This window comes from Manis javanica, chromosome 1 (genome assembly GCF_040802235.1).
Source record: "Manis javanica isolate MJ-LG chromosome 1, MJ_LKY, whole genome shotgun sequence".
NCBI lineage: Eukaryota > Metazoa > Chordata > Mammalia > Pholidota > Manidae > Manis > Manis javanica.
Genome location: NC_133156.1, coordinates 224,614,723 through 224,641,755, shown reverse-complemented (window position 1 = coordinate 224,641,755; position 27,033 = coordinate 224,614,723). Strand labels below are relative to the sequence as shown.

Genomic DNA, 27,033 nt, shown 5'->3' with positions numbered 1-27,033 from the left:
CCACGGCAACAGGCCAAGCGGATCCACCACAATAAAAGGCACAACTCCGCACCACGCTGCTGCTCTCTCCCGCTGCTCTCTCTCTCTGTCTCGCTGCAGCTCTCTCTGCTCTCTGCTCTCTCTGTCTCTCTGCTCTCCCTGCTGTCTCTCTGCTCCCTCTCTCTCTCTCTCTCTCTTCCCCCCACTCTGGGGGCAGCCACTTTCATTTTCCGATAATAAAATCTCTTGCATGGGCCCGTGTCTCCTGAGTCGTTCTGGGGAAGAAAGGTCGCGGCGAGATACCCTTTCAGTCAGCAAATTTTTCTGTATAGCACCAGAGAGTGATTACCTTAGACTTGCAGGCAGTAAGTCCTCTGCCCAATATTCAAAGCTGTCCTTTTAGCATAAAAGCAACCACAGACAATGGTAAACAAATGGGTGTGGCCATGTTCCGATGCTTAAAATGTCATTTACAAGCCAGTATAACTGTAGTTTGATTTATGTGATTAATATGATTACTATTTATTTTCTATTTGTCCCATATGCTCTTTGTTCCCTTTTCTCACTTCTCTTGGATTGTGTACTTTTTTATGATTCCATTTTATCTTCTTCTTAGTTTATTAGATCTAACTATATGCTGCACTATTGCTAGCCCTGTGTGAGTTTCAAGGAATATTCCTTTTCTTTCTCTGGCCATAGGTAGTTTCCTCACATCGATATGATCAGTGTTGAGCTGAAGACTAGAGGAGGATCTTTGGCAGATCTCCAGAGTGCTCTCTCCACGCAGCTTTCTTCTTTCTGATACTCCGGCCTGAGAATTCTATCCACTTCGGCCTCCTTACATTCCCAGCGCTATCTTTCAGTTCAGGAAGATGTCCAGGCTCTGCCTGAGTTCTTCCTTCCTGTGCCAGTCTTGAAACTCTCCAGGCAACCACAGTGCACAGCTTTAGTTTCTCATCTTTGGGGTATCATTTTCCTTCATTTCCACATCCAATGTCTGCAAAATTGTTTTTATACATTTTGCTCATTTTTTTCTTTCATTTTTCAGATAGGAGGCTTAAAAAAAAAGGTAAGATCCCTTTTCTACTATCCTGGCCAAAATCAGAAGTCTCCTGGTAACTTTAAAAAATTCTTTGAGAACCCAACTTTAATGGCTGTGTAACAATCCAAAGTAGAATATACATTAATTTTTCAAAATTATTACTCGTTGTTGGGAGTTTTAAGGTGCTTCAAATTTTAGCTACTACAAACAAAAAATTAGAATGAACATCTCTAGAAGTAGCTATACTTTTAAACTGATAAAACAATGTTGTAGCCCATGCAATATCACAACTTTCTGCCACTAACTTTCTACCTTAGCTTGAAAAAAGCTGAAAAAGAGGTAAGATTAAATATAAAGCCGTATCTCTGGCACATTATCACTAAAAAAACTCAATGGTCTTTCTTTTTGCTTTTTCAAATGCATGCCTCCCACCCACATTCCATCCCCAATTAAAAGGGATGGAATTATTTTCAAAGAACGCATGAATGAAAAAAAATTCCATAAAAATTTCCCTGACAGATGAGGAATTTATTCTAAAGAGCATCTGCATCTGATGTGGGAACAACACCTTCATGTGCATATCATTACCATTCTTTTCAGTCATTCTAGCTTAAGGGGTGTCAAAGTTTATACACAGCATAGAATCATAAGCCTATGGAATACTAAAATTAGAAGAGATATCCATGTCTTGGATCTTCACCTTTTTTGAGGAGCTAGGGAGTCATCTCGGATTCTTATAATCACAATGAAAGTGGAAAAGTACACATGCACACAATTTTGGATGGGGTTGTTCTGAGACTCTCATGGATTAAGCAGACTTAAAAGCCTTGCTTTAAAACTGTGCATAAATTAAAACTACTATTTACCGGTTATTTTACTATGTCTCATGCTTTGAGATCTTAAGATTCTCCAAATCCATGAAAAATGAAAGAAACATAAACACAAAAAACATTCACATTGTCATTGAAAGTAAGAAAGATTTCAATCCATTCAGATACGCTATATAAAACATTTGTGGGTACGTACACATATCAAATAACCTCTCTAAGCCTCAATCTCCCTATATCTATAAAATAAAGATATTACCACTTACTTCTGCCTTTGGTAAAAAACAATGGCTCTACAAAAATTTAGGAGTGTCTACAAAATTAACAGAACCACTAGTTTTATGAAAGTAACAACTACTTCAGTGTGTCAATGTTTCTTTCGTATCTTGTTAAGCAGAAAGAAATATGTTAGCTGGGTTTTTTTTCAATAAAATGATCAAGAAAGATTAGTAATACTTAAGAAAAAATAATTTTATGGGATGATTTTTCATCACAAAGTAGTTCATAAATAAGACACTTCATATTTATTGGTTCAAATTTACATTATGTTATTATTGTAAGGCTGGAGGCACCAAGAGGAGGGATGAGCCTACTGGACAAGCTCGGCCTCACCAAACGAGGCAAAGAGACCAACAGGTTCCTGTCTGACGGGAAGCAAGGAGGCTAGGTTAAGGGGGTGGAGAGACTTGTGGGGTTACCTGTGGATGTTCAATAAACAGGTGGTGGAATTCCTGTACTCTTGAAGGACTCAAGGAGGCCAGGGATTTATGACTCAAAAGATCTTGTAACTGGTGTGGGGAATACACAGTAATGGGCTGTTGGAGAGTTAGTTTCAGGGCTTCTCGAGCCAGACTTCCCGCAGCTTCAGTCCCCTATAATGGCCTGGCTAATGCCTCTGCTAGGCCCCTAAATAACAGTTTGTGGTTTACTCTTAATTGCCCCAGTGTTTTCAAGTTCCTTCAACAGCACATGGCAGAAATTTCACACATAAAAATTAATCAACTGTTGCTGCACAAGTACTCGCCCTTCCCAACTGAGCCTCCTCTGCCCGTGAACCAGCCTTAAAACCCACCCCCCACGACACCCTTTGTCAGCCAGAAGTAGCCAGATCGAGTCATCACTCATTATGACCAAAAGGTTGGAATGTAAGGCTGGAGGAACCAAGGGGAGGGGTGAGCCTACTGGACAAGCTCAGGCCTCACCAAACGAGGCGAAGAGACCAACAGGTTCCTGTCTGACAACATTTCAGAGCCTGATCGGATAACACTCCCAACTAGAGCCCTTCCCCAAGCTAAAAGATTAGTGGTAACTTTCCAGTACCTGGCTAAAGGCTATTGAGAGACCCTCACGTACCCTAGACAAGCCAATCCTCGCACCACTGTACACCTTTGCTCTCCCTCCCCCTGCCTTCTTTAAAAACTTGCTGCCTGCCCTGCTGGGTGTGACTTCCCTGGCCTGTGTTTCAGACCGAGGAACACCACCCGGGAATTGCATTCAAATAAACTGCCTGGCCCTTTGTTGTCTCTCATCACCTGCTTATTTCGGTTGGAATTTATCTTACATTGGAATTTATCTTACAATTATGTCTCCATCTTATAATTTCTACCTAATCTGAGACTCCTTCAGTTAGTATCTAACAAGAGAACAATTGATAATATTTACTCACTGACCACATTTATTAAGAACATGATCCATACAAGATACCTACACAGATCCTTTTCTCAATCAGTTTAGAATTTAAAATAAAAGATCAGGATACGTAGACAAGTAACTACTTTAGGAAAATAAAAGTAGTGTCTCAGAGAAGTTATATTGCTAGGATTCCAAAATGAAAATATTGCTTATACATGGAAGGAAATCAGAAAAACCTTTATGGATATAGTACCACTTAATATTCCTTCAAGGGTAAGTAAGATTATAAAAGAACATGTTTTTAAAAACAATGCACTTTTAAAAGTTTTCTTGCATATAACTTAAACCTCAATAAAGATAATTTAAAAAGAAAAAAATGTACACAGTCCCAAAAAGGCAATACATTTAACAAAGGTACTATAAATACCAAAAGTAAGAGTGAGACTTAAACTGAGAACTGGGTCCTATATTTCCTAGAAAAGTTTCTTCCTAAGCTCTCCTCTCTTCTCATTCTATATATTGCCTGTGTGATCTCATTCACTCCTATACACTGATGACTCCAACCATGTCTCTTGCCCAAATGTCTCCTTACCTCTAGAACCACATATACAACTCCTACTATGCAAGGTCTGCATTTCATCTGGGTGTACCAACAGTAATTCACACTAACATATACAAAATTAAATTTAGCATATTGCCTATATATTCAATCCTCCATTGGGTTTACTTCTCAGATTCCTTATCAACCAGACCAGAAACTCAGGATCATCCTATACTTCTGGCAGTCACATCTAATGGGCTGGTCACAAAGCCCTTTATGTTCCATCTCTGTCACCCCACTGCAAATTAATCTTTATTAGTCCTCCAACCTCCATCTCACCATGCCCTTGACCTCTCCCCCAAAATTGATACTGCCTGTAATATTATAATCTTAAATGCAAATCAAATCAAATCATACTACTGTCTGTCTCAAAACCATCGAATGGTTCCTTAATCATCTAGAGAATTAAATCTGTAGTTCTTTTACAGAAACAAGAGAAGACAGATAAATTACTATTGTTACTTATTTATCTGCAGGACTCTCTACTAAGTAGGCTTTAGGTATCTTAAAGGCTATAGCAGTCTATCTGCAGCAATGAACACAACGTACACATAAGAGAATATTTCATAAATGGAGATTGAGTGAATGGAGATTCAGGGAATAGGGAAGTGGATCAATTTCCCACCACTCCTCCATAGGCATTCTATTCTCCAGCCATATTCTCTTTTTTTTTTAGCTTTGTACACTACTTTTCCTGGCCTAGAATAAATGCCCGTCCTAATCTTATTCATCTCTAGGTAGTGTTGGCTCCTCTGTGTTTCACTCACACTATGTACATATTAATACAGACCTTATGAAACTGCATTAATCTGCTACCACCTCAAGACAAAATTCATAATTGCCACCTCTAACTTAATAATCTAGTTACCAATAATTACATGTTTGTCATTTCTATAAAACAATGGGTTTTTAGATAATAGGGACTATGGTTTATTTACCTCTATATATAACTGGTAGGGCTAAACTGTGCATACCACTTCACCAAATATGTATGTTGAAGGCCTAACCCCCACCTCAGAATGTGACAATCTTGGGGTAGAGCCTTTCCAGAGATAACTAAGGTAAAGTAAGCTCATATGAGAATAGGCCCTAATCCAATCTGACTTATATCCTTATAAGAAAAGGAAATTTGGACATAGAAAGAGATATGAGGGGTACACGCACACAAAGAAAAGACCATTTGAGGACACATAAAGAAGGTGGCCATTTGCAAGCCAAAGAGAGAGATGCCTCAGGAGAAATCATCAAATCTGCTAACATCTGGATTTTGGACTTTCAGCCCCAGAACTATGAGAAAATTAATTTCTGTTGCTTAAGTCCCAGTTTGTGATATTTTGTTTCAGAAGACCCAATAAACTAAAACCATATCATATAGCATAATGTCTACCACACAGTAATTATTCAATATATGTTTAACAGATCTGAATATCTCTGCCTCAAGAGGCAAGGAGTGCAATAGTCATCTTTGCATTCTAAGCACCCAACTCTGTAACTAGCATATGGTACTCATAAATACTAACAGAAAATATGAATGAGCATGACTGAAGCACAGCACAAACAGGGCTCCAAAAGCTAGGGTGAGTTAATTCTTAAGCAACTGGTACAAAATGGAAGATTCTGAGAAGGCTACAAGAACAGGACTGAAATTTCAGCAAAATTAACTAAATGAAGATATGCATATGTATACATTTGAGGGCTAGAGAAAGGATGCACTGCAAGCACAAAGAGAGAAGAACAGTTAAACATAATATATCACACACCTAAAAAATAAAATAATAATATCACACACCAGTCAAATATCTGATACTGGTCACATTTAGAACTGACAAGATAAAATTCTTATGGCTACTTATGTCTACATTATCCTGAAGGAAGGGAAAGAATCTGGGTAAACACTTAGGCAACATGTACAGCTTTCAAAATGTTGGCTTTTGACTTCTACGTATATGGTAGTTTGTTTCCCAAATGGCCAAGTATTCTGCAAAACAGAACACTGCAAGCTTTCAAATACTCCGGGGAGCTTGTAAAAGTAATACAACATTCATGTAATTTCCGCTTGCTACACAACAGACCCTGAGGTTGTTTTTCTAATGCATAACAAGTGGTTCTGTTGCTAAGAAAAAAACAGGCCTCTTGACTAAAGATATGAAATAATCTGAACAGAGCCAAAATCATGCTTTTGAATTATATCACACTTTCTGCGTCCACAACAGTGAAGGAGGAAAGTTGTAAGTGTACCATGTCAACTCTAACTGTGAGAAAGCCATAATCTTTTTTATATTATATTGTCCTGGATAATATGAATGACTGCTGGTGTTTTACCAATCACAGCTTTAGCCTTGCTCCATTCTTCTTGCCTTCAGATTCTTAAAATACCTAATCACAAAATTATCCCATTTCCTAAGAGGATCCAATCCAATGTAGAGCTCTACCTTCCTTGAATCCTCCCTAAAATCACTTAACACAAGTTCAATACAAGACAGTTCCTCATGATATACATTCTCCAATCAATTCATCTTGTTTAACTACAGATTTGTTCTTGGCAGTCTTCCCTGGAAAGTACTGAAAGAGCCGGGACTATAGACTTGGGTGTGGGGTGGGATTAGGAGTAAAAAAAATAAAATTACAATCTATAAAACAAGCAAATCTACCTAAGGAGGTCTTTTGATATGTAAATTTATCCTATAATAAGTTCCCACACATCTGAAATTCCCAGAGTTTATCAGCACTGGTGATATTAACTAAAAAAGTAAACTTAAAAATTAAATTCCTAATTACTCAGTTTTCCATTTTACCTGAACAAAATTAGAATCTAAGTATAAAAAGTGGAAGGTAAATGAAAAAAACTAAACCTTGAACATAAATACCTACAATAATGAAATCTTCCACCTTAAGAACATTACTTAATAAATGTAATGCTTAAGTGTATTATGAGTTTCTCATCAAGTTTCTAAATATAGTAGTATATCATTCAAATTAATTTATCTATCTGAAACATAGGCATATTTTAGTATTAAAATTTTAAACTATTTTTTCATTGATCATCAAAGTGAATCTTCTTGCCCAGTCTATCCTTACCTCCTGGGTCCTTATCTGGATTGTACTCTAAAGCATTGCTACAGATGAGGTCAATGTCTTTCAGGAAATCCTTAGTAGTCAGGTAATTATGCTTATCAATTTTAGTTATTACTGTTGATAAATCCATCGGTTCCTTGATTACTTCAAGATAATCTGAAACCTAAATCAAGCAGGATATTTTAATGAAAATTATTTCTGGTATTTCAGATAATCTACTCATAAAAACACAAACTAAAAACCACACAGCTATTTAAAATTTAAATCTAGATATCTAAGAAGTAATTACAAATAAGGATAAAATTACAGAGCAATTTATGCTACTAAAGTTACTGTGTCATACTTTCCATGAAAAGCTTCAGTTTCAAGTCAAATCTAAATCAACTCTGAAAAGTTTCTCATCTTGAAATATGAAACCAATTGTGTCAGCTTTTTTTTTAATCCTTTGGACATACCTGAGAAGAGAATATATGGGTAAAGGCACCCAATAAGAGAGTCAATAAATGTTACCTCAAGAAAAAATTTTTTAAAGAAAATAAAAAGAAACATTTTATATTATTAGATAAGTTATCTGGCAAATCTAAAATCTTTAAACAAAAAACTCTTTCTTTCTTAGTTTTCTAGGGGGAATCGTTTCATGGAAAGTGTATTCTGCTCCTTTGGAGTCTGCTCCTATTGAGTCAACTATGTAATTAAGTATTGCTTTCATGACTAGTAATAGTCATGCTGGACTTGTCCCTAAATATAAACAAACCAACAAGCAAAAAATACACCTTTTTCTACAGGCTGATTTTCTGGGAGATAATGGTCTCCCTCTTTATCATAAGAGATAGATAAATAGAAGATATTTAAGTCACGGTTTGCCCAATAAATTTTATATTTTATATTAACTGACAATAAGAAAGTACTACCAGCCTATATATCTATTGCTTTTCCCAGTGCAAATCTCAAATCAAGTAATTAGGTCTGATATAAAAACAGTCTTAGAAACATTTAATTAGTCCAGGAACAAATACTAGAGATAGTATAATTTCTGCTCTTTGAAACTAAAGACTAGTTTTCTCCATTGTAGATGGCACTGATACCTTGGTTTTTTAAATTTTATGTATATATATGTATATATGTAAAACATGCATGTATACATATTTTATATATGTTAACATTTTAGACTGTGAGTATTGTTTTATTTTTCAACCTCTAGGAGCTGAAAATCTCATCAATCTCCTTATAGTAGAGTAGTGGGGCTATACTGAATCAGCAATGACTCAGCAGATAATAGTTGGATTCTTGGCTCTGACACTCAACATACCTGTGTACATGTGGGAAATGTTTTAAAAACTGTAAACCATTATATAAATTTATATTACTAAATATTAAAATTTTAGCATATATGCTTAATTTTAAATTCAATGTTTATTTTCTAAACTTTTGTTTCTCTGCAGTTTGCTTTGGAATTTTCATAAAGTTTTTAGACATTTCAGATTCATTAGTTGAACATAAATTTTTAAGTAAAACAAATTTTTGTTTTAGGCTGTCTCAGTATTATCTTGTTTTCCATTCTCTACCCTTCTTAGAATCCCCTATGTTTTCAGTTAGAAGAGCAAAGAACCCATACAGAATGAAACTGAGAAGAAAAAAACAAAAGTAGAAACAAGAGAAAACATAACCCTTGAATAAAAGTTTTACATGACCACCAGTTTCTATCCCTTTCACTCCCTTACTCTACCAGAAATGGTATTTGAAATCTGACAGTCTCTTCTGGTTAGAAAGAAAAAGAGTTTTCTTAGGCAAAGGCAAAACTGGTTTACTCCCAGCACGGGATGTTGACTTGGAGGCAAGCTCTTACTAATTAAGAATCAGAGTCCTAAACCCAATTTGAAATAAAAATAAACATTTAAAACAATCTTTAAAGTGGGTCAGTAGTTTTAACATTATCTGAAAACACTATGAGAAGAAAAAAAAAAGGTTCCACAAATATGTAATGATATGCACTAACTGCAAAAGCAAGTTAGGTAAGCCCTGTCATTCCAGTGGGAAAAGATATAAGGTAGTTGTGATGTAATGTAAAGAATGTGGGCTTTGAGTTTTAAAAACTTTTGAGTTTTGGCTGTCACTAACAAGTCTCAGTTTTCCTAGCTTGAAAGTAAGAATAACAATAAATTCCCTTGCAAGGTTGTTGAAGGGGTCAAAGGATAAAAACTATGTATTGTGGATGAGTATACAAATAAAATTATAGATAGTCCCTTTATTTAAAAAAATGGGAGTTATTTTCAGTCTGCGGGAAAAAAACTAATGCTAGCTCATTCTTGCCAGTCATTGATGAGGTAATAGTTCCAAAGGAATTTGCTCACTTCCTGAAGTACAGATTTCACAACAAGGATGCAACATTAAACTTTGAATCATTTCATAATTCAAATTTTTTAAAAAGATGACAAAAAAATTAAAATTTAAACACCAAAGCTGTTCAAACATGGAGTCTGAACTATAAGAAGGCAGCCAGTAACAACTGTATTGTGTTCATCCACACACTATATTATCCCAGGATAAAAACAAAAAATTTTTTAACAGTATTATAGTAGATTCCAAATGGAAAATTTCTATTCTCATTATCACAAACCATGCTCCCACAAGGACACAAAACAATACACATAAAAAGTGAGAAATTTTCCACTGGAGGCAGAGAAAATCCTTGGAGAGAAAAATTAATTTAGCTGCAGAGGACGGGCTAACTTCAAATAGCATCTCAGTCACAGGTTATTTCCAAAATATGAAAGACATATTGAGGTTTCTCAGCCATCTTTTTCAACAAGGTATACATATATTAGGAAATGCCAATATTAATTGGTATTGATTATTTAATATCAATATGATTTTGAGAGCAGGATTTATCCTGGAATAAAAATAGTCTAGTATGGACATTCAATCCTCTTCTTAAACTGAAGAGTAAGAGATCACAAAGATCCATACTAATTAAGTGGACATATACAAATTGGTCACTAATTTCATCCAGAAGTCACCAGATGTTTGCTGATGACATTAGTAATTTTCACATGGATTAAAATTTTACAGGCTAGGGGTAATATTCATCCATGCCTTTGCTTTTTTCCTTCCAAAAAAAGATGTCAATATTTTTTCTTTTAGCCAGTTCAACTTCACTGTTTGCACACTACTGAAACAAGACCTCTTCAATATCCACCGGTTTGCTGAAGATGCTAAAGCGTTTATCTGTGGCCAGCCTCTTGGTTACATCCCTGAGAAACAACCGCAACTCTCTTAAAGTATTTTCCTCCTGGTCTTCCATACGATTTTTTTCTGATTCTGACAACTGACGAGGTGGAGAAGGTAGTGCAAGAGGAAGCACCTCCATAGCATAAAGACCTAAAGGAAAAAGAAGAAAATGTTAAGGTTCCAACATGGAACCAGGACCCTCAATTACCTTTCTGGCATTCTCTCAAAATATTCTTTGAAAAGGAGAATTCCAAATAATATATGTGAACCATGCAAATCCAGCAAGTAAAAATTTGAATGGAAACTGAAAGTACATTAGGGAATAATAGCTTTACTTTATAAAATAACTCAAAGTAGATTCCTTTAAAGGGCAACTGATATGGTTTTAAATAATTTGATTTTGAAATATTATTTACATACAACTTAGGAGAGACATTTCAAATCAACATAAATATCTTCAGGTTAAGTACTAGATACCAATTTGCTAAGTCAATCTTATTTAAAACTGCTTTTCAAAATGGGTTGCCTTATATGCATGAACGTGAAATGGGCAAGTAACTTCTTTGATACTTCCCATTCCCAAAACAACTCTGATTTAAACAAGTCTGCTACCCTCATATTCTTAGTACAACACAGTAGAGACAGTGAATGGCAACTGCAGGGAGCAAAATAAAAAAAGAACGCTAAACAAGCACCCAATGTCATGGAAAAGATGGAAAACCCAGTTTAAAATGTTATATTAAATAAAACCTATGATACCCACTATATACCCTAAAACAAAAATCTTTAAAGGTAAAAGTATCAACCTTCCAGATAATAATGTTCTCTAATTCTTTATAAGATTTTCCTAGTATCACACTGAACCTCGATTAAAATTCTAAGGATTCTGGTTGTTTCTAAATATCCCCTAAGAGGAAAAATGAATGTTAACAGAAGCAACTCAAAAAGACAAAAGAATTATGCTAATCCTTAACACAGAAAATTCACGTCTATGGGACTAAAATATACATAGGACCCTGTGAGATACCTTATTATAGTGAATCACTTTCATAATGAAATATTATGAAATACTGTTATTTAGCTTAACAGGAGACAACAGCCAACAATCAGAAGATGTAACTTCCATGTAGGATCCCCAGAGTTTCTTGGGGGAAACCACAACTATAAACATTCAGTAGGTGTTCTTTTTAAAACACTGACAAAATCTGAAAAGAAGTGACTGAAGGATAATAAAATTAACAAACTGTTGGATAATATAACCAATGAAAAACAAATAAGTAGAAGGGATATAGAAAAGCAAGGACTTGAGAGGGACAAAAAATATATTTAATATCCCACAAAAACAACTATGAGAAACATAAAAGGTAGAACAAGGGTAAAGAGGCTTAAAAATGCTTAACAAATAAGATTGCTATTTTCTAAAAGAGGGGTATCTTATATTTTACCCATCTTTAACATTAGGAAAATAAATTCTTTTGAGTGACTTAGAATGCAGTCCTTACTTAAGTTAGAGGACTGAAATCTGACAAATATTGAGGCCCCTCTTAATGTTAAAAGCCTAAATACAAAAAAACTCTGATGCTTTAATCAAAGCCATGACAGATTTCCAAGAGCCTAGCCTATATAATAAATATTTGAAAAATTAATAAATAAAATAAACTAGAAGAGGCGATTGTTAAAATCAGCTCTCAGCTCATCGAACCTACCCTGCCGTGCAAAGTAATCAGCACAACACCTGGTGCTCTCAACCTGGCAGTTCAATTCCTCAGGACTTGAAGTGACTAAACCAGAGCAGAGTCTGGGACATTTTTTTTTCCTTCGATTTTTCGAGCCTTAGAATGTGAAATCTACCAGAGCATCTGGATTCAGTAACAATAAGTCATTAACAGTGACCTATTAGTAAAGCATTAACAAGAGGGTATACTTCCCAACCTCTTCAAATCAGGTGAACACAATGCCACTTTCACATGTGTCTACCTAAGATGAACCTGAAAAACTGGCTTCACTTCCACAAAGAACTGGTTAAAAAAAAAAACAATGACTCCAAGAAAAAGTATTTCTTAACTCCACTCTGCCTCCCCATCATTTCCCTAAAGGCTTTAGGAACTTTACCAGTGTGCTTCCTTCGTGGTGGAGCCATTGATGCCTGATTGAGAATCAATTCTTGAAAAAATTTTCTTCTGTCTTCTTCAATTGGCCTTTGAATATACAAGACCTCTTCGTACTGTATTCTAAAGATACATTTAACCTATACACACATACACACACAACACATTAAATATAGAGAGAATTATAAGCTTGCAAATTATACCAAATTACAATTTCTTCAACTTCTGGTACCATTTCCAATGTTCATTCAACATTCATGTGGGATGATGGTTAACCTAGTCCTAGGGCTATGCTCTTGAGAGGTTCAACCTCATGGACTAAAGAAGAATTGGGAGAATGATCAGTTGCCCAAGTCATTAATAAATTATGCTATAATATATTAATTATATAGTCAGCAGGTAACAGCAAAAATGATAGTTCACTGTAATACTCAGATGGCAACTTTCACAAAGGCATTTTGTGTAAGACATGAAAATTAATTACCTAGAATCTGTAATAGAGAACTGGAAGGATACTAAACAACAGTGCCTCCTCTTACACTGTTTCTGTGTACCTCCTGTCCACTGACTTCCTTCCCTGGGCACTTTCCATACTAAGTATATTCCACTATATGCTCTGCAATGCTAGTTTCACTGCAGATAAACTATACCTTCCGTCTCTTCACAGAACATTCCTCAAGGATACCACCTTTCATGCAACACTCCCAAGCAAAATTAAGCCAATTGTTCTCATGTCCCTCAGTTCCTTCCATCTGGTGATTACCTACCTCTCCTTTGTTCACTTACTTTTTGACTTTGACCCCAGATGTCCCCCTTGCAAGATATGCTGTTTAAATCTTCTTTACATCATCCACATTTGTCTACACACTTTAACTTACATGTTTTTATAGGTCTATATTCTACTTCTAGACATACTCCCTGAGAACGGAGACCACTTATTACTCATCTGTTTTCCTAGACCTACCACAGGGCCTGGTACATAGTAATGCTTAATAAGCATGTGCTGATTGAGTAAACCTTGTGATTTTGTTTCCCAGCCCACATCAAATTGGAAGCTGCAAATAAAAAAGGGTAAAAATTCACTAATATGGAAAAGAAGTACCAATCATGACAGTATGCAAATACTGGATTAAACTTCAAGAGATCAGATTCCATCTCAAATTTAGAAACACATCTGTGGAAAACTTTGGATAATCCACTCAATTTGTTGTATATATCTAACCATTCACTGAATTCAAGAGTATTTCAGGGAGAAGATTAAAGATGGCGGAGTGAGAGGTGAGAGAGAGGCCTCCTCCCAAAACCACATACAATATGAAAATATAATTAATACAACTAATTCTGAAAGAGCAACAGGAAAGAAGGCTGTGCCAGACTACATACACCTGGAGAAAAGAACAGACCTCACAGAACAGGGTAATGTACCAAAGCCATGATCTGGCAGGACCCAAGCCCTTCCCAAATCCCAAATCACAGAGCGGAGGAAGAGAAACAGAGCAGGGAGAGAGTAGAGGCCTGGGACTGCTGAACACCTAGACATGGAGATCTGCTCTAGGAGCACGAACCTACATTGCATGGTACTCTGCTGATTAGTGGGCTTGGAAAACTAAGACAGGCAGAATACCTGTAGAGACTGAGATTCCAGCTGCTTGTGGAAAATAGGGATCCATATCTGGCTGCTCTGGGACAAAAGAAAGGTGGGCAGTCTAAGAGACTTCCTAACAGCAAGAAGACTGCTAAAGGGGCAAGGATTGCATGGAGCTTACTGCTCAGGAGAAAGGACTAGTAGACAAAATTGTCCGGGCTCACTCTGCCCAGCAGGTTGGGAACTTTCAGCAGCTTCAGATGCTCCATCCCACTGGCCGGCTATGCAGCTCCAAGGCCCCCCCACCATGATACACAGCCTGCTGCATGCGCCCTCCTCCTGGCCAGCCCACACCAGGCTAGCAAACCAGCAGCCCTTGCCCTGACATCAGGCCAGCCAAAGGGAAGCCCTGCCTATGGAAGGTACAAATGCAAAGCATAGAGGCTTACACCTGTGTGTTTGGCCCACTGGTTGTGGCAGTGGAGACAGGCATAGCAGCCGGGAAGCAGGAAACAGCTCTTTCCTCCCCCCTACACACCAGCACCGCTCCCCTGCGACCCCTGACATTGCTCAGGGACTAAGCAGCTCCAGGGAGAAGAGCTTCTGGGCACTAGAGGGCGCCACATATAAATATGAAATGTCAAAGGAACCTGGTTCAAACCAAAATCCCACACACACCAGAAAACAGATCAAGTGCAACTGAACTCATCAATCTTTCTGAAAGATATTTCAAAATAAAAATCATAAACATGCTCATGGAGATACAGAAAAATGTTCAAGAACTCAGGAACGAACTCAGGACAGAAATCCAATCATTATGGAATAAAATGGAGGGATTTAAAAGCAGACTAGATACAGTGGAGGACATGATAAATGAAACAGAAATTAGAGAAGAGGAACACAAAGAAGCTGAGGCATAGAGAGAATAAAGCATCTCTAGGAATGAAAGAAAATCGTGAGAACAGTGTGACCAATCCAAACAGAACAATATTCATATTATAGGAGTATCAGAAGAAGAAGAGAGAGAAAAAGGGATAGAAAGTGTCTTTGAGGAGGTAGTTGCTAAAAACTTTCCAAATCTGGGGAAGGAGATAGTCTCTCAGGCCATGGAAGTGCACAGATCTCCCAACACAAGGGACCCAAGGAAGACAACACCAAGACATAAAATAATTAAAATGGCAAAGATCAAGGATAAAGACACACTATTAAAAGCAGCCAGAGAGAGAAAAAAGATCACATACTAAGGAAAATCAATCAGGCTATCATCAGATTTCTCAGCAGAAACCTTACAGGCCAGAAGGGAGTGGCATGATGTATTTACTGCAATGAAGCAGAAGGGCCTCAAACAAAGAATACTCTACCCGGCAAGGTTATCATTTAAATTTGATGGAGGGATTAAACAATTCCCAGATAAGCAAAAGCTGAGAGAATTTACATCCCACAAACTGCCCCTACAGTGTATTTTTGAGGGACTGCTGTAGATGGAAGTGGTCCTAAGGCCTCATTCTATGAGGCCAGCATCACTCTAATACCAAAACCAGGCAAAGACACCACAAAAAAAGAAAACTACAGACCACTTTGCCTCCCGCAAACCACCTCTACAGGGTGTCTTAGAGGGACTGCTCTAGATGGGAGCACTCCTAAAAAGAGCACAGAACAAAACACCCAACATATGAAGAATGGAGGAGGAAAAAGAAGGGAAAGAAATAATCATCAGACTGTGTTTATAACAGCTCAATAAGTGAGTGAGGTCAGAAAGTAAGGTAGTAAACATGCTAACCTTGAACCTTTGGTAACCACAAATCTAAAGCCTGCAATGGCAATAAGTACATATCTTTCAATAATCACCCTAAATGTAAATGGACTGAATGCACCAATCAAGAGACACAGAGTAATAGAATGGATAAAAAAGCAAGACCCATCTATATGCTGCTTACAAGAGACTCACCTCAAACCCAAAGAAATGCACAGATTAAAAGTCAAGGGTTGGAGAAAGATATTTCATGCAAACAACAAAGAGAAAAAAGCATGTGTGGCAATACTAGTATCAGACAAAATAGACTTCAAAATAAAGAAAGTAACAAGAGATAAAGAAGGACATTACATAATGATAAAGGGCTCAGTCCAACAAGAGGATATAACCATTATAAACATATATGCCTGAAGGGCCCCCACCCTTAAGATGGCAAAGTTCCTGCTTCTCTTACGGGTCCTAGGTTCCCACCGGTGCCACCTGAAGCCCAATCACCTCTCTCCCCCATCCCAATCCCAGCACCTAGCCAATAGCCACCAGCCCCATAGAAGTAACACCACAATCACCTCATGCCCCTTCCTATATAACCCAACACCTTTCCCTAATAAAAGTGGAATTCTCCGGTGAATTGCTGCTGTGTGTCGATCCTTCCTTTCATTGGTGCCGAAACCCGGGAGATGGGACACCCCAACTGGGCCCCGTCTTCCCCCCCGAAACCAGCAGCAGCTTGCCCTCATCCTCTTTTTCTGGTGCTGGCTCCTCACACTCACCACTCCTCTTTGGCCTTTGGGTAAGTTTTCCCCCGGAGCAGGCCGCTCTTCCCCGAGCTACTGCAGTGTCATTGACCATGATCGTCCGGCAAGGCCCTGATGCTCGGGGATGAGGACGGAACTCTCCCTGCCTCATGCCTTCACGGCTGCGGCAGACCCTTAGGCCCCTCCTCCAACAGTCATAAATGCACTCACAGTCCCTTCCATCAGTGCCAAAACTTTTTAAGCAAAATTTCCCCGGGATGGGCCACTCTCCCCCGAGCTATCGCAGTGCCATTGACCGTGATCGTCCGGCAAGGCCCTGATGCTCGGGGATGAGGAGGGAACTCTCCCTGCCACACGCCTTCACAGCTGCGGCGGACCCTCAGGCCCCTCCTCCAACAGCCATAAACGAGGTGACTCCTTTGCGGATGAGAACGCTCCCTTTTCCCCCTCCTCCTTCCGTTCCTTCTGCCGAAAATTCCTAGTACTAGGTACCTCGTGACTCCGGCACTCTGCCATCTTAGAGAAGTCTGGGTGACGACCCACACTTCCTAAGAAATTCCGACTCATATATGAGTTTCCGCAGAACACCAAGGATCATCGGGGATGAAGGGCCCCCACCAGTAAGATGGCGAACTTACGACTTCTCTTCTGGGTCCTCAGTTCCCGACAGCGCCACCTGAAGACCAATCACCTCTCACTCCCCTCCCAATCCCAGCACCTAGCCAATAGCCACCAGCCCTGTAGAAGTGACACCTCAATCAATTCATGACCCTTTCTATATAACCCAGCATCTTTCCCTAATAAAGCGGAAATCTCCGGTGAATTGCTACTGTGTGTCGCTCCTTTCCTTTCATTGGGGCCGAAACCTGGGAGACGGGACACCCCAACTGGGGCCTATCTTCCCCCCCAACACCAGCAGCAGCTTGCCCTCGTCCTCTTTTACGGGCGTTGGCTCATCACACTCACCACTCCTCTCTGGCCTTTAGGTAAGTTTTCCCCTGGAGTGGGCCACTCTTCCCCAAGCTATCGCAGTGCCATTGACCGTGATCGTCTGGCAATGTTCTGACACTCGGGGAGGAGGAGGGAACTCTCCCCGCCTCAGGCCTTCACGGCTGCGGCAGACCCTCAGGCCCCTCTTCCAACAGCCATAAATTGCCGCCTCCGGCCTTCACGGCTGCTGCAGACCCTCAGGCCCCCCTCCAACAGCCATAAATTGCCGCCTCAGGCCTTCACGGCTGCAGCAGACCCTCAGGCCCCCCTCCAACAGCCATAAATGAGGTGACTCCTTTGTGGATGAGAACGCTCCCTTTTCCCCCTTCGTCCTTCCGTTCTGTCCGCCGAACTCCGTTCCGTCCGCCGAAAATTCCTAGTGCTAGGTACCTCGTGACTCCGGCACTCTCCCTTCTTAGGGAAGTCTGGGTGACGACCCACACTTCCTAAGAAATTCCGACTCGTATACGAGATTCCGCAGACCACCAAGGATCATCAGGGACGCCCTTTGTCTCCTTGCGGTCTGCCTCCAGTCCGAGGATCTCTGTTCGTCTTCCCCTGTTTGTCTCCTTCTCTGTCCTTCAGCCATGGGAGCCTCCTTATCCCTCCCTGAAAGTTCACCTCTTGAATGCCTGCTTAAGCATCTGGCTATCCTCTCCCTGACACCTGATATAAAACCAAAAATTCTCCGTAAATACTGCTCCCAAGATTGACCGACATACCCCCTAGACAATAGCAACCAATGGCCCACAGGGGGAACTCCTGATCCTAACATCACTGGCAATCTCTTTAACTACTGCCAGCACCTGAAAAAATGGAAGGAGATTCCCTATATCGAAGCTTTCCACTTCCTCCTCCCCCTGCCCCCCCAAGTTCTCCTAGCCTGCAAGCTGCCACCCCCGCAGAAGCCTCCCGTTCACTACCTTCCACTTCTTCTCCTACAACAGCCCTTCTCCCTTCCTCCCCCACCATCTCCTCCCCCATCTCACCTCCTCCGCATTCGTCCCCTGCAGATTAAGCCTAAGCCTTTCAGCCCCCCTTTAACTAGGTCCCGGGGACCTCCTATGTCTTTGCCCTCATCACCTGTTTCTCCCCTGTTAGGGACCACCTTTCTCTTCTCACATGTTTGTAGGCAGAATGGGAAAGCACCTTCCCCCATGTCTGAACGCAGCATAGGAAAGCACAAGCTTGAGAACAACCGGTGCAGTCCTTGGAAGTTATCTGTCCACAAAAACATATCTTGTCCTCAAAGACGAGCCAAGATTCCTTACTCTAAAAATAGACCTTGAAGATGTGTAGAAACACCACCCCTGTTTTTAGCTATGCCCTTCCCCCACTTGCCAATGTAGCAGGAATAGAGAACAAAGAAGATTCTGTTTACACATTCCATAAGCAACAAACTGGATCCCTGCTGTAGCTCAGTCAGTAGAGCATGGGACTTTTAACCTCAGAGTCATGAGTTCAAGCCCAACTGGAGCGGCAGAGGCAAGAAGCTGGGCTGCTGGCTGGCGATGTGTGGGAGCGTCAGCCCTCCCAGTTCTATCTTTCTTTATTTTCTTCGCCCCCCTTCCGCACTTCAGGACCTGCTCGACTAGGTGGGGCTAGACCGTGCCACTCCCCCACAGACTGAGCCAGAACCCTTCAGTCCCCCTCAGACTGAGTCCCGAGGGACTCCCAAAATTATCGCCCCCCTCCAGGACGTAGCTTAGACAAGATTTACTCAAGCCCTATTACAGTATACCAGCCAGGACCCAGAAACGCCTGACAGAAGACATGTCCTTATGACATACTTCCTAGCTCAAAACTACCCCGACAATAAAGCTGAACTCAAAAAGTTAGAAGAAGGCCCTGCTACCCCACAGACTGAGATCCTAACAGTGGCCTTTAAAGTCTTCCATAACCGGGAGGAGGAGAAAGAATGCCGTAAACAAAAGGCTGATCAGGCCAACTTCCAAATGTTGGCCCAGCTGATAAAACTACAACCTGGGCGCCCCTCTGCAAATAAGCACCCCCCCCGGAGCTTGTTTCAAGTGGGGAAAAGAAGGACATTGGTCAAGGGTGTGCCCCTCCCCCAGATCTCCTACCACCCCATGCCCCAGATGCCACAAAAAGGGCCACTGGAGGTCTGATTGCCCAACCACCCAAAGGGGAGACTAGACGAACAACCACCATCTTAAGCCCGCCGTAGTGGGACTGGCAGAAGAAGACTGACGAGGCCCAGGGGCTTCTCACCCGACCATTTCCATCACCAAACAGGAGCCCATGGTTACTTTAATAGTAGATGGTTGCCCCATCTCCTTCCTCCTAGATACAGGAGCCACCTTCTCGGTCTTGCGAGAATACCGGGGCCCTACCACACCTGCCGTTACTCCTATAGTCGAGGTAGGAGGTAAACAGATTTTACCCCCTTTTATGCACAATCCAAGACAATCCCATACCTTTCTCCCACTCCTTCCTGGTTATGCCCCAGTGTCCCATCCCTTTACTAGGACGGGACATACTTTCTCTCCTCCATGTTTCCATAACTATATCCACTCCCACAGCCCCCAGTACTCCCTTTCTGATGGCCCTCATAGCCAATGACCCCTCTCTACCCAATGAAAGCTCCAGTTCCACCCTCATACACCCTGTAAATCCCACAGTTTGGAACATTACAAGCCCCTCCGTGGCTCTATGTCCTCCTGCCTCTATCAAATTACGTGACCCCTCTCAGTATATCTGTCAGGCCCAATACCCCCTAACCACTTCGGCCCTCATAGGCCTCCAACCCATCATTCAGGACCTTTTAAAGAAAAATTACCTCAGACCCACTCACTCCCCGTTTAATACCCCCATATTAGCTGTTAAAAAAACCAACGGACCTTTCCACCTAGTCCAAGATCTCTGCCTCATTAACATGGCCATCGTCCCTTTCCATCCCTTAGTTCCAAATCCATACACCCTTTTATCACAGATCCCTGCCTCAGCCACCCACTTCTCAGTCCTAGATCTCAAGGACGCATTTTTTTCTATCCCTCTGGACCACTCCTCCCAAGATTTTTTCGCCTTCACCTGGACGGACCCATACACAAGACATTCTGAACAACTCACTTGGACAGTTTTGCCACAAGGCTTCTGAGATAGTCCCCATGTTTTTGGACAGGTCCTAGCTCAGGACCTCAGTTTAATCATGATCACTCCGAGTCCTCCTTATTACAATATGTGGACAATCTTCTACTCTGCAGTCCCTCATGAGAACAGTCTCAACTTGACACTGCCTCCCTACTTAACCTTCTAGCTTCCAGAAGTTACCGAGTATCCCCCATCAAAGCTCAAATCTCTTCCCTTCCTGTCACTTACCTCAGATTCCTTCTGTCTCAACAAAGGAAGTCCATTACCTTAGACAGAAAACGACTCCTCTCTGACCTGCCCGTTCCCAAAACCAAGACAGAAATCCTTTCCTTTCTAGGCCTGGCTGGGTATTTTAGAGCGTGGATCCCTAACTTCTCCCTGTTGGCAAGACCCCTATACGACCTCAGCAAGGGCCCCCCTGAAGAACCATTATCATCCTCACCCCGACACTCCTTCATTAAGCTCCATCAAGCCCTTGCGGAAGCCCCAGCTCTCCATCTTCCTGATTTGTTGAAGCCCTTCTCATTATACATCCATGAGAGGTCCAGTCAAGCACTAGGAGTCCTAGGCCAATATTATGGCCCATCCTTTGCCCCAGTAGCTTATCTCTCCAAGCAATTGGACCCCACAGTTCGGGGATGGGCCCCCTGCCTATGGGCATTAGCCACTGGGCAGCTCTTGCAGAAAGAAGCTCATAAACTAACATTTGGGCACCCCTTACCATTCTGTCCCCACATCACCTAAAGGACCTCTTAACCTACAAAAGTTTACAGAATCTTCCTCCCTCCAGACTCCTGACCTTACTATCCTCTTTCCTCCAAAATCCAGACATTTCTTTCCTCCCCTGCCCCCCCTTGAATCCGGCTACTCTTCTTCCTCTACCCTACTCTCCTCATACTCCCTCGCATGATTGCCTGGAAGCCCTTCACAACTTCCTTCCATGCCACTCCACGATCTCCGATGGAGCCCTCTCACACTCCGACCTCATCTGGTTTACTGATGGGTCCTCCTTTAAACATGAGGGCACCCACTACGCAGGATACACAGTAGTCTCCCTCGAAGATGTCATTGAGGCACGAGCCCTACCCCCTGGTACAACCAAACAACAGGCCGAACTCATTGCAGCCACCAGAGCTTGCACTCTGGCCCGCGACACATCTCTCACACTGTACACTGACTCCAAATACATATTCCACATTCTCTTGTCTAATGCGGTAGTATGGAAAGAATGAGGCCTCCTCACCACAAAAGGAAATTCCATCACTAATTCAGCCTTAATAACTAAACTCCTAGAGGCTTCACAACTCCCACACCGACTGGGCATAGTCCACTGCAAGTCACATCAAAAGGATGACTCCCCCATTGCAAGAGGTAACAACAAAGCCGACAGAGTAGCCCGGTCAGTTGCCCTATCAGAAGACACACCAGGCAACAATCCGTCTGCCCTTGCGGTTTTAGCCTTATCACAAGACACACTCTGTTCCCAGGACAAAGAGTCTCTCTTCTGCTTCTTACTCGATCTGTTCCATCCTAGCCTCCAATCCTTGATCCATTTTTTACAATCCTTTTTTTCTCTCTCTCCTGAAGACAAAACCCTACTTGACCAAATCACCCACAGGTACACCATTTGCCAATGTACTAACCCTAATACACCCCTCAAGGCCCGACCCTTCCTGGCTCATCAAGCAAGGGGTAATGTCCCCACCACAGATTGGCAAATAGACTTCACTAACATGTCCCCTGTACAGCATACCAGATACCTACTCGTGTTAGTAGATACATTTTCAGGATGGGTTGAGGCTTTCCCCACCACTAACAAAAGAGCGTCCGCAGTTGCCTCTATCCTCCTCACCCAGATCTTTCCTAGGTTCGGGATGCCCACTTCCCTCCAATCAGATAACGGCCCTGAGTTCACTGCCCAAATTATCCAGAACCTCTCCAAGTCGCTCTCGCTCCCCTGGCATTTACATTGTCCTTATCGACCACAGGCTTCGGGAAAAGTAGAAAGAACCAGTAAGACTCTAAAGGACATCCTGACCAAACTATCTCTAGAACTACACCTTGACTGGGTTCGCTTACTTCCCTTAGCTCTACTCCACATTCGGGCCCTCCCAAAGAAACCTTCCTTCTTGTCACCCTTTGAGATCATGTACGGCCGCCCGATTCTACCCCCAGGGCTCCCTTCCCACAAAGGACCAATTCCTCCCAATATGGCCCTTCCGTTACTCTCTCTCCTCCGCACTGAATTGTGGAAATATCAGGATTGGCTCCTTCCTGATCCATCCGCCTCCCAAAATCCTCCTGTCTTACAGCCCGGCCAACTAGTGTTTTATAAGCCGCCAGAGGATCGGCCCTCTCTCACCCCAAAATGGGAAGGTCCACACCCAGTTATTTTCTGCACCCCTCGGCCAGCAAGCTCTTACTGCCTGATAACTCTGTAACCCCTTGGATTCATATCTCCAGATTGAAACCAAACACCCAGGACCCACCTTCTCTGGACACCCAAGACCCATCAGTCACAATCCAGAGTCCGTCGGATACAGCCCAAGACGCTGTGTACTCTACCACGCCTCATCCCTCTGATTCCTTGAAACTCCGCATCTCCCATTCACCCCTTTTGTCATCCATACCCAAATCATGATTTTTTCCTCCTTTACTGCTCTCTTGCTTTTTTTCCTCATTCCTATTGTCTTCCCCGCCACCCCAGCATCCTTTGTATGGCGATTCAAAGTCAGACAGACTTACACACAGCATCAAACAAAAGTTACTGCCCTCATTGCCACATTAGACTGCCCTCTGAAAGGCTGCTCTGGGCCTTTATACCTCCACTTTCCTCCTTCCACCGAAGTGTTCACTAGTAGCTACCCTTATTCTCTCTACCTCTGCTTCCTCTATGACCAAAAACAAGCCTATTGCAGGCGATGGCCAGACACCTACAGGGGATGTCCCTACTGGTCTTGCGCCATTCACTACATGGTTAACTCCCGGTACGGTACCCACAGTATTACTCCTCCAACCGTTTCATGAAATATCCCAATGGCTCATTCTCCTTATCAATCCCAGATCCCTGGGACTCTCAATGGGCCGCCGGAGTCACAGCCTCAGTTTATCTCGACCCCCCACGGTACTCTTCATATCTCTCAAGAGTATGTTCCCTCTCATTCCCAGATCTCTCAAGTTGCATCCGATATCGGACATTCCGAAAAAGTCATTATCCAAACTCTTGACGGCGCCTCTTCATCTTCTCACCCCGCCCCTCTTCCAATTCCTCCTTCTCTTGGTTACAGCTCATTCAGGACACCACCATCTTTCTCAAACACACCCTTAACACCGCCAATTGTATCTTGCGCACATCACTACAGCGCCCACTGCTGGCCGCCGTGCCCCTTAACATTTCCAATTACTCCTTTCACACAGAAGGACAACCCCTCTGCCCCCTGGCAGACATACCCCTATAGGAACCAGAATATGCAAAAAATCTCACCATCCATCCTGTGTAGGCCCAACCCCTCCCCCCTCCAGCGCACTTCACTGTCTCTCTATCCACAACCCTACCTCCAACTCTAAGACTTTTACCCAGCCGGGACACTTCTTTTGGTGTAATGGCAGTCTTTTTAACTCACTGCCTCCCAACTCCAGCACACCCTGCGTTCTCGTCACCCTAATCCCACAGCTTACACTTTACAGCATGGCAGAATTCCTTGAGCTTCAACCTCCTTTGCCCTTGTGCACAAGAAGGGCTGCTTTCCTTCCCATTATGGTCGGTATTTCCCTAGCCACCTCAGCCATTGGGGCAGGATTTTCAGGGGAAGCCTTGGGTTACTCTCTATGGGCAATTAGAGATCTCAACACCAAACTTGAGGGGGCCCTGACATCCACTGCCGATTTCCTGGCCTCTCTCCAAAGACAGGTCATTTTGCTAGCTAAGGTCACCCTTCAAAACCGGCGGGCATTAGATCTGCTTACAGCCGAGAAGGGCGGCACCTGCGTCTTCCTTCAAGAAGAGTGCTGCTATTACATCAACGAATCCGGTATTGTAGAAACTGACATCACCAAACTCACCGACCTTGCCTCCAGCCTCCACTCTGCTTCCAATTCCAACCCATTCTCTTCAATACTAACAAACCCCTTCCTCACCTGGCTCTGGCCCATTCCAGGCCCCATAATAATCATTCTTCTCGCCTGTCTCTTCTTGCCTTGTATAGTAAAGTTTATCAAATCCCAAGTCGGTAAAATCTCTAAGCAAACTTTCAACCAGCTTTTACTCAGGAACTACCAGCTTTTAGCCACAGAAGATCCCTCACCCTCACGTAACCTCATCACCACACGCTGAGATGGACCCCTCTCCCCGCTGGAAACAGTTCCTGGAAACACTGGCCGCAGACGCCTGGCTTCTGGCACCCGTATCCTCTTGGCACCATTGGAATCAACAAGTCCTCGACCTATGGTTACAGGGAACCTTCACTGATTTCCAACCTGAAGAAGTCCACATCTACTCGTCCTTACTATGGGGAGTCCTATCAACCCTTTCCTCCCAATCCTCAAACTCTCACTCCCTTCTCTGCCCCCGTTCAGCAGGAAGCAGTCAGAGAGAAATCAACGTCCACAACCCCATAGAGGAGAAAGGGGGGAATGAAGCGCCCCCCACCAGTAAGATGGCAAACTTCCTGCTCCTCTTCCGGGTCCTCAGTTCCTGCCGGCGCCACCTGAAGCCCAATCACCTCTCGCCCCCCTCCCAATCCCAGCACCTAGCCAACAGCCACCAGCCCCGTAGAAGTAACACCACAATCACCTCATGCCCCTTCCTATATAACCCAGCACCTTTCCCTAATAAAGCGGAATTCTCCGGTGAATTGCTGCTTTGTGTCGCTCCTTCCTTTCAATGCCCCCAATACAGGAGCACCAATATATGTGAAATAAATACTAACAGTATTAAAGGAGGAAATAGAATGCAACGCATTCATTTTGGGAGACTTTAACACACCACTCACTCCAAAGGACATATCCACCAGACAGAAAATAAGTAAGGACACAGATGCACTGAACAACACGCTAGAAAAGATGGACCTAATAGACATCTATAGAACTCTACATCCAAAAGCAACAGGATACACATTCTTCTCAAGTGCACATGGAATATTCTCCAGAATAGACCACATACCAGGCCACAAAAAGAGCCTCAGTAAATTTAAAAAGATTGAAATCCTACTAGCCAACTTCTCAGACCAAAAAGGTATAAAACTAGAAATAAATTGTACAAAGAAAGCAAAAGGGCTCACAAACACATGGAGGCTTAACAACATGCTCCTAAATAATCAATGGATCAATGACCAAATTAAAATGGAGATCCAGCAATATATGTAAACAAATGACAACAATAACACAAAGCCCCAACTTCTGTGGGATGCAGCAAAAGCAGTCTTAAGAGGAAAGTATATAGCAATCCAGGCATATTTAAAGAAGGAAGAACAATCCCAAATGAATAGTCTAATGTCACAATTATCGAAATTGGAAAAAGAAGAACAAATGAGGCCTAAGGTCAGCAGAAGGAGGGACATAATAAAGATCAGAGAAGAAATAAATAAAATTGAGAAGAATAAAACAATAAAAAACAATCAATGAAACCAAGAGCTGGTTCTTTGAGAAAATAAACAAAATAGATAAGCCTCTAGCCAGACTTATTAAGAGAAAAAGAGAATCAACACACATCAACAGAATTAGAAACGAGAAAGGAAAAATCACGACAGACCCCACAGAAACACAAAGAATTATTAGAGAATACTATGAAAACCTATATGCTAACAAGCTGGAAAACCTAGGAGAAATGGACAACTTCCTAGAAAAATACAACCTTCCAAGATTGACCCAGAAAGAAACAGAAAATCTAAACAGACCAATTACCAGCAAAGAAATTGAATCAGTAATTAAAGAACTACCCAAGAACAAAACCCCTGGGCCAGATGGATTTACCTCGGAATTTTATCAGACATACAGAGAAGACATAACATCCATTCTCCTTAAAGTTTTACAAAAAATAGAAGAGGAGGGAATACTTACAAACTCATTCTATGAAGCCAGCATCACTCCAATACCAAAACCAGGCAAAGACACCACAAAAAAAGAAAACTACAGACCAATATCCCTGATGAATGTAGATGCAAAAATACTCAACAAAATATTAGCAAACCGAATTCAAAAATACATCAAGAGGATCATACACCATGACCAAGTGGGATTCATCCCAGGGATGCAAGGATGGTACAACATTCAAAAATCCATCAACATCATCCACCACATCAACAAAAAGAAGGACAAAAACCACATGATCATCTCCATAGATGCTGAAA

The 27,033-nt window shown here is 41.9% G+C and overlaps 1 protein-coding gene across 2 annotated transcripts in view; it reads right to left on the bottom strand.

The window, feature by feature from the left end:
* The window catches only part of ATAD2B (ATPase family AAA domain containing 2B), a 149,663-nt gene that overhangs the window by 19,987 nt on the left and 102,643 nt on the right, over positions 1-27,033 (bottom strand). The window contains exons 20-22 of one of the 2 annotated variants that reach the window (XM_037005564.2): positions 12,497-12,632; positions 10,338-10,534; positions 7,160-7,319 (exon numbers count right to left, since the gene is read on the bottom strand). In XM_037005564.2, the coding sequence (XP_036861459.1) occupies positions 7,160-7,319; positions 10,338-10,534; positions 12,497-12,632 (493 nt within the window). The remainder of the gene's footprint in view (positions 1-7,159; positions 7,320-10,337; positions 10,535-12,496; positions 12,633-27,033) is intronic. The other variant, XM_037005565.2, reaches the window with a different exon arrangement.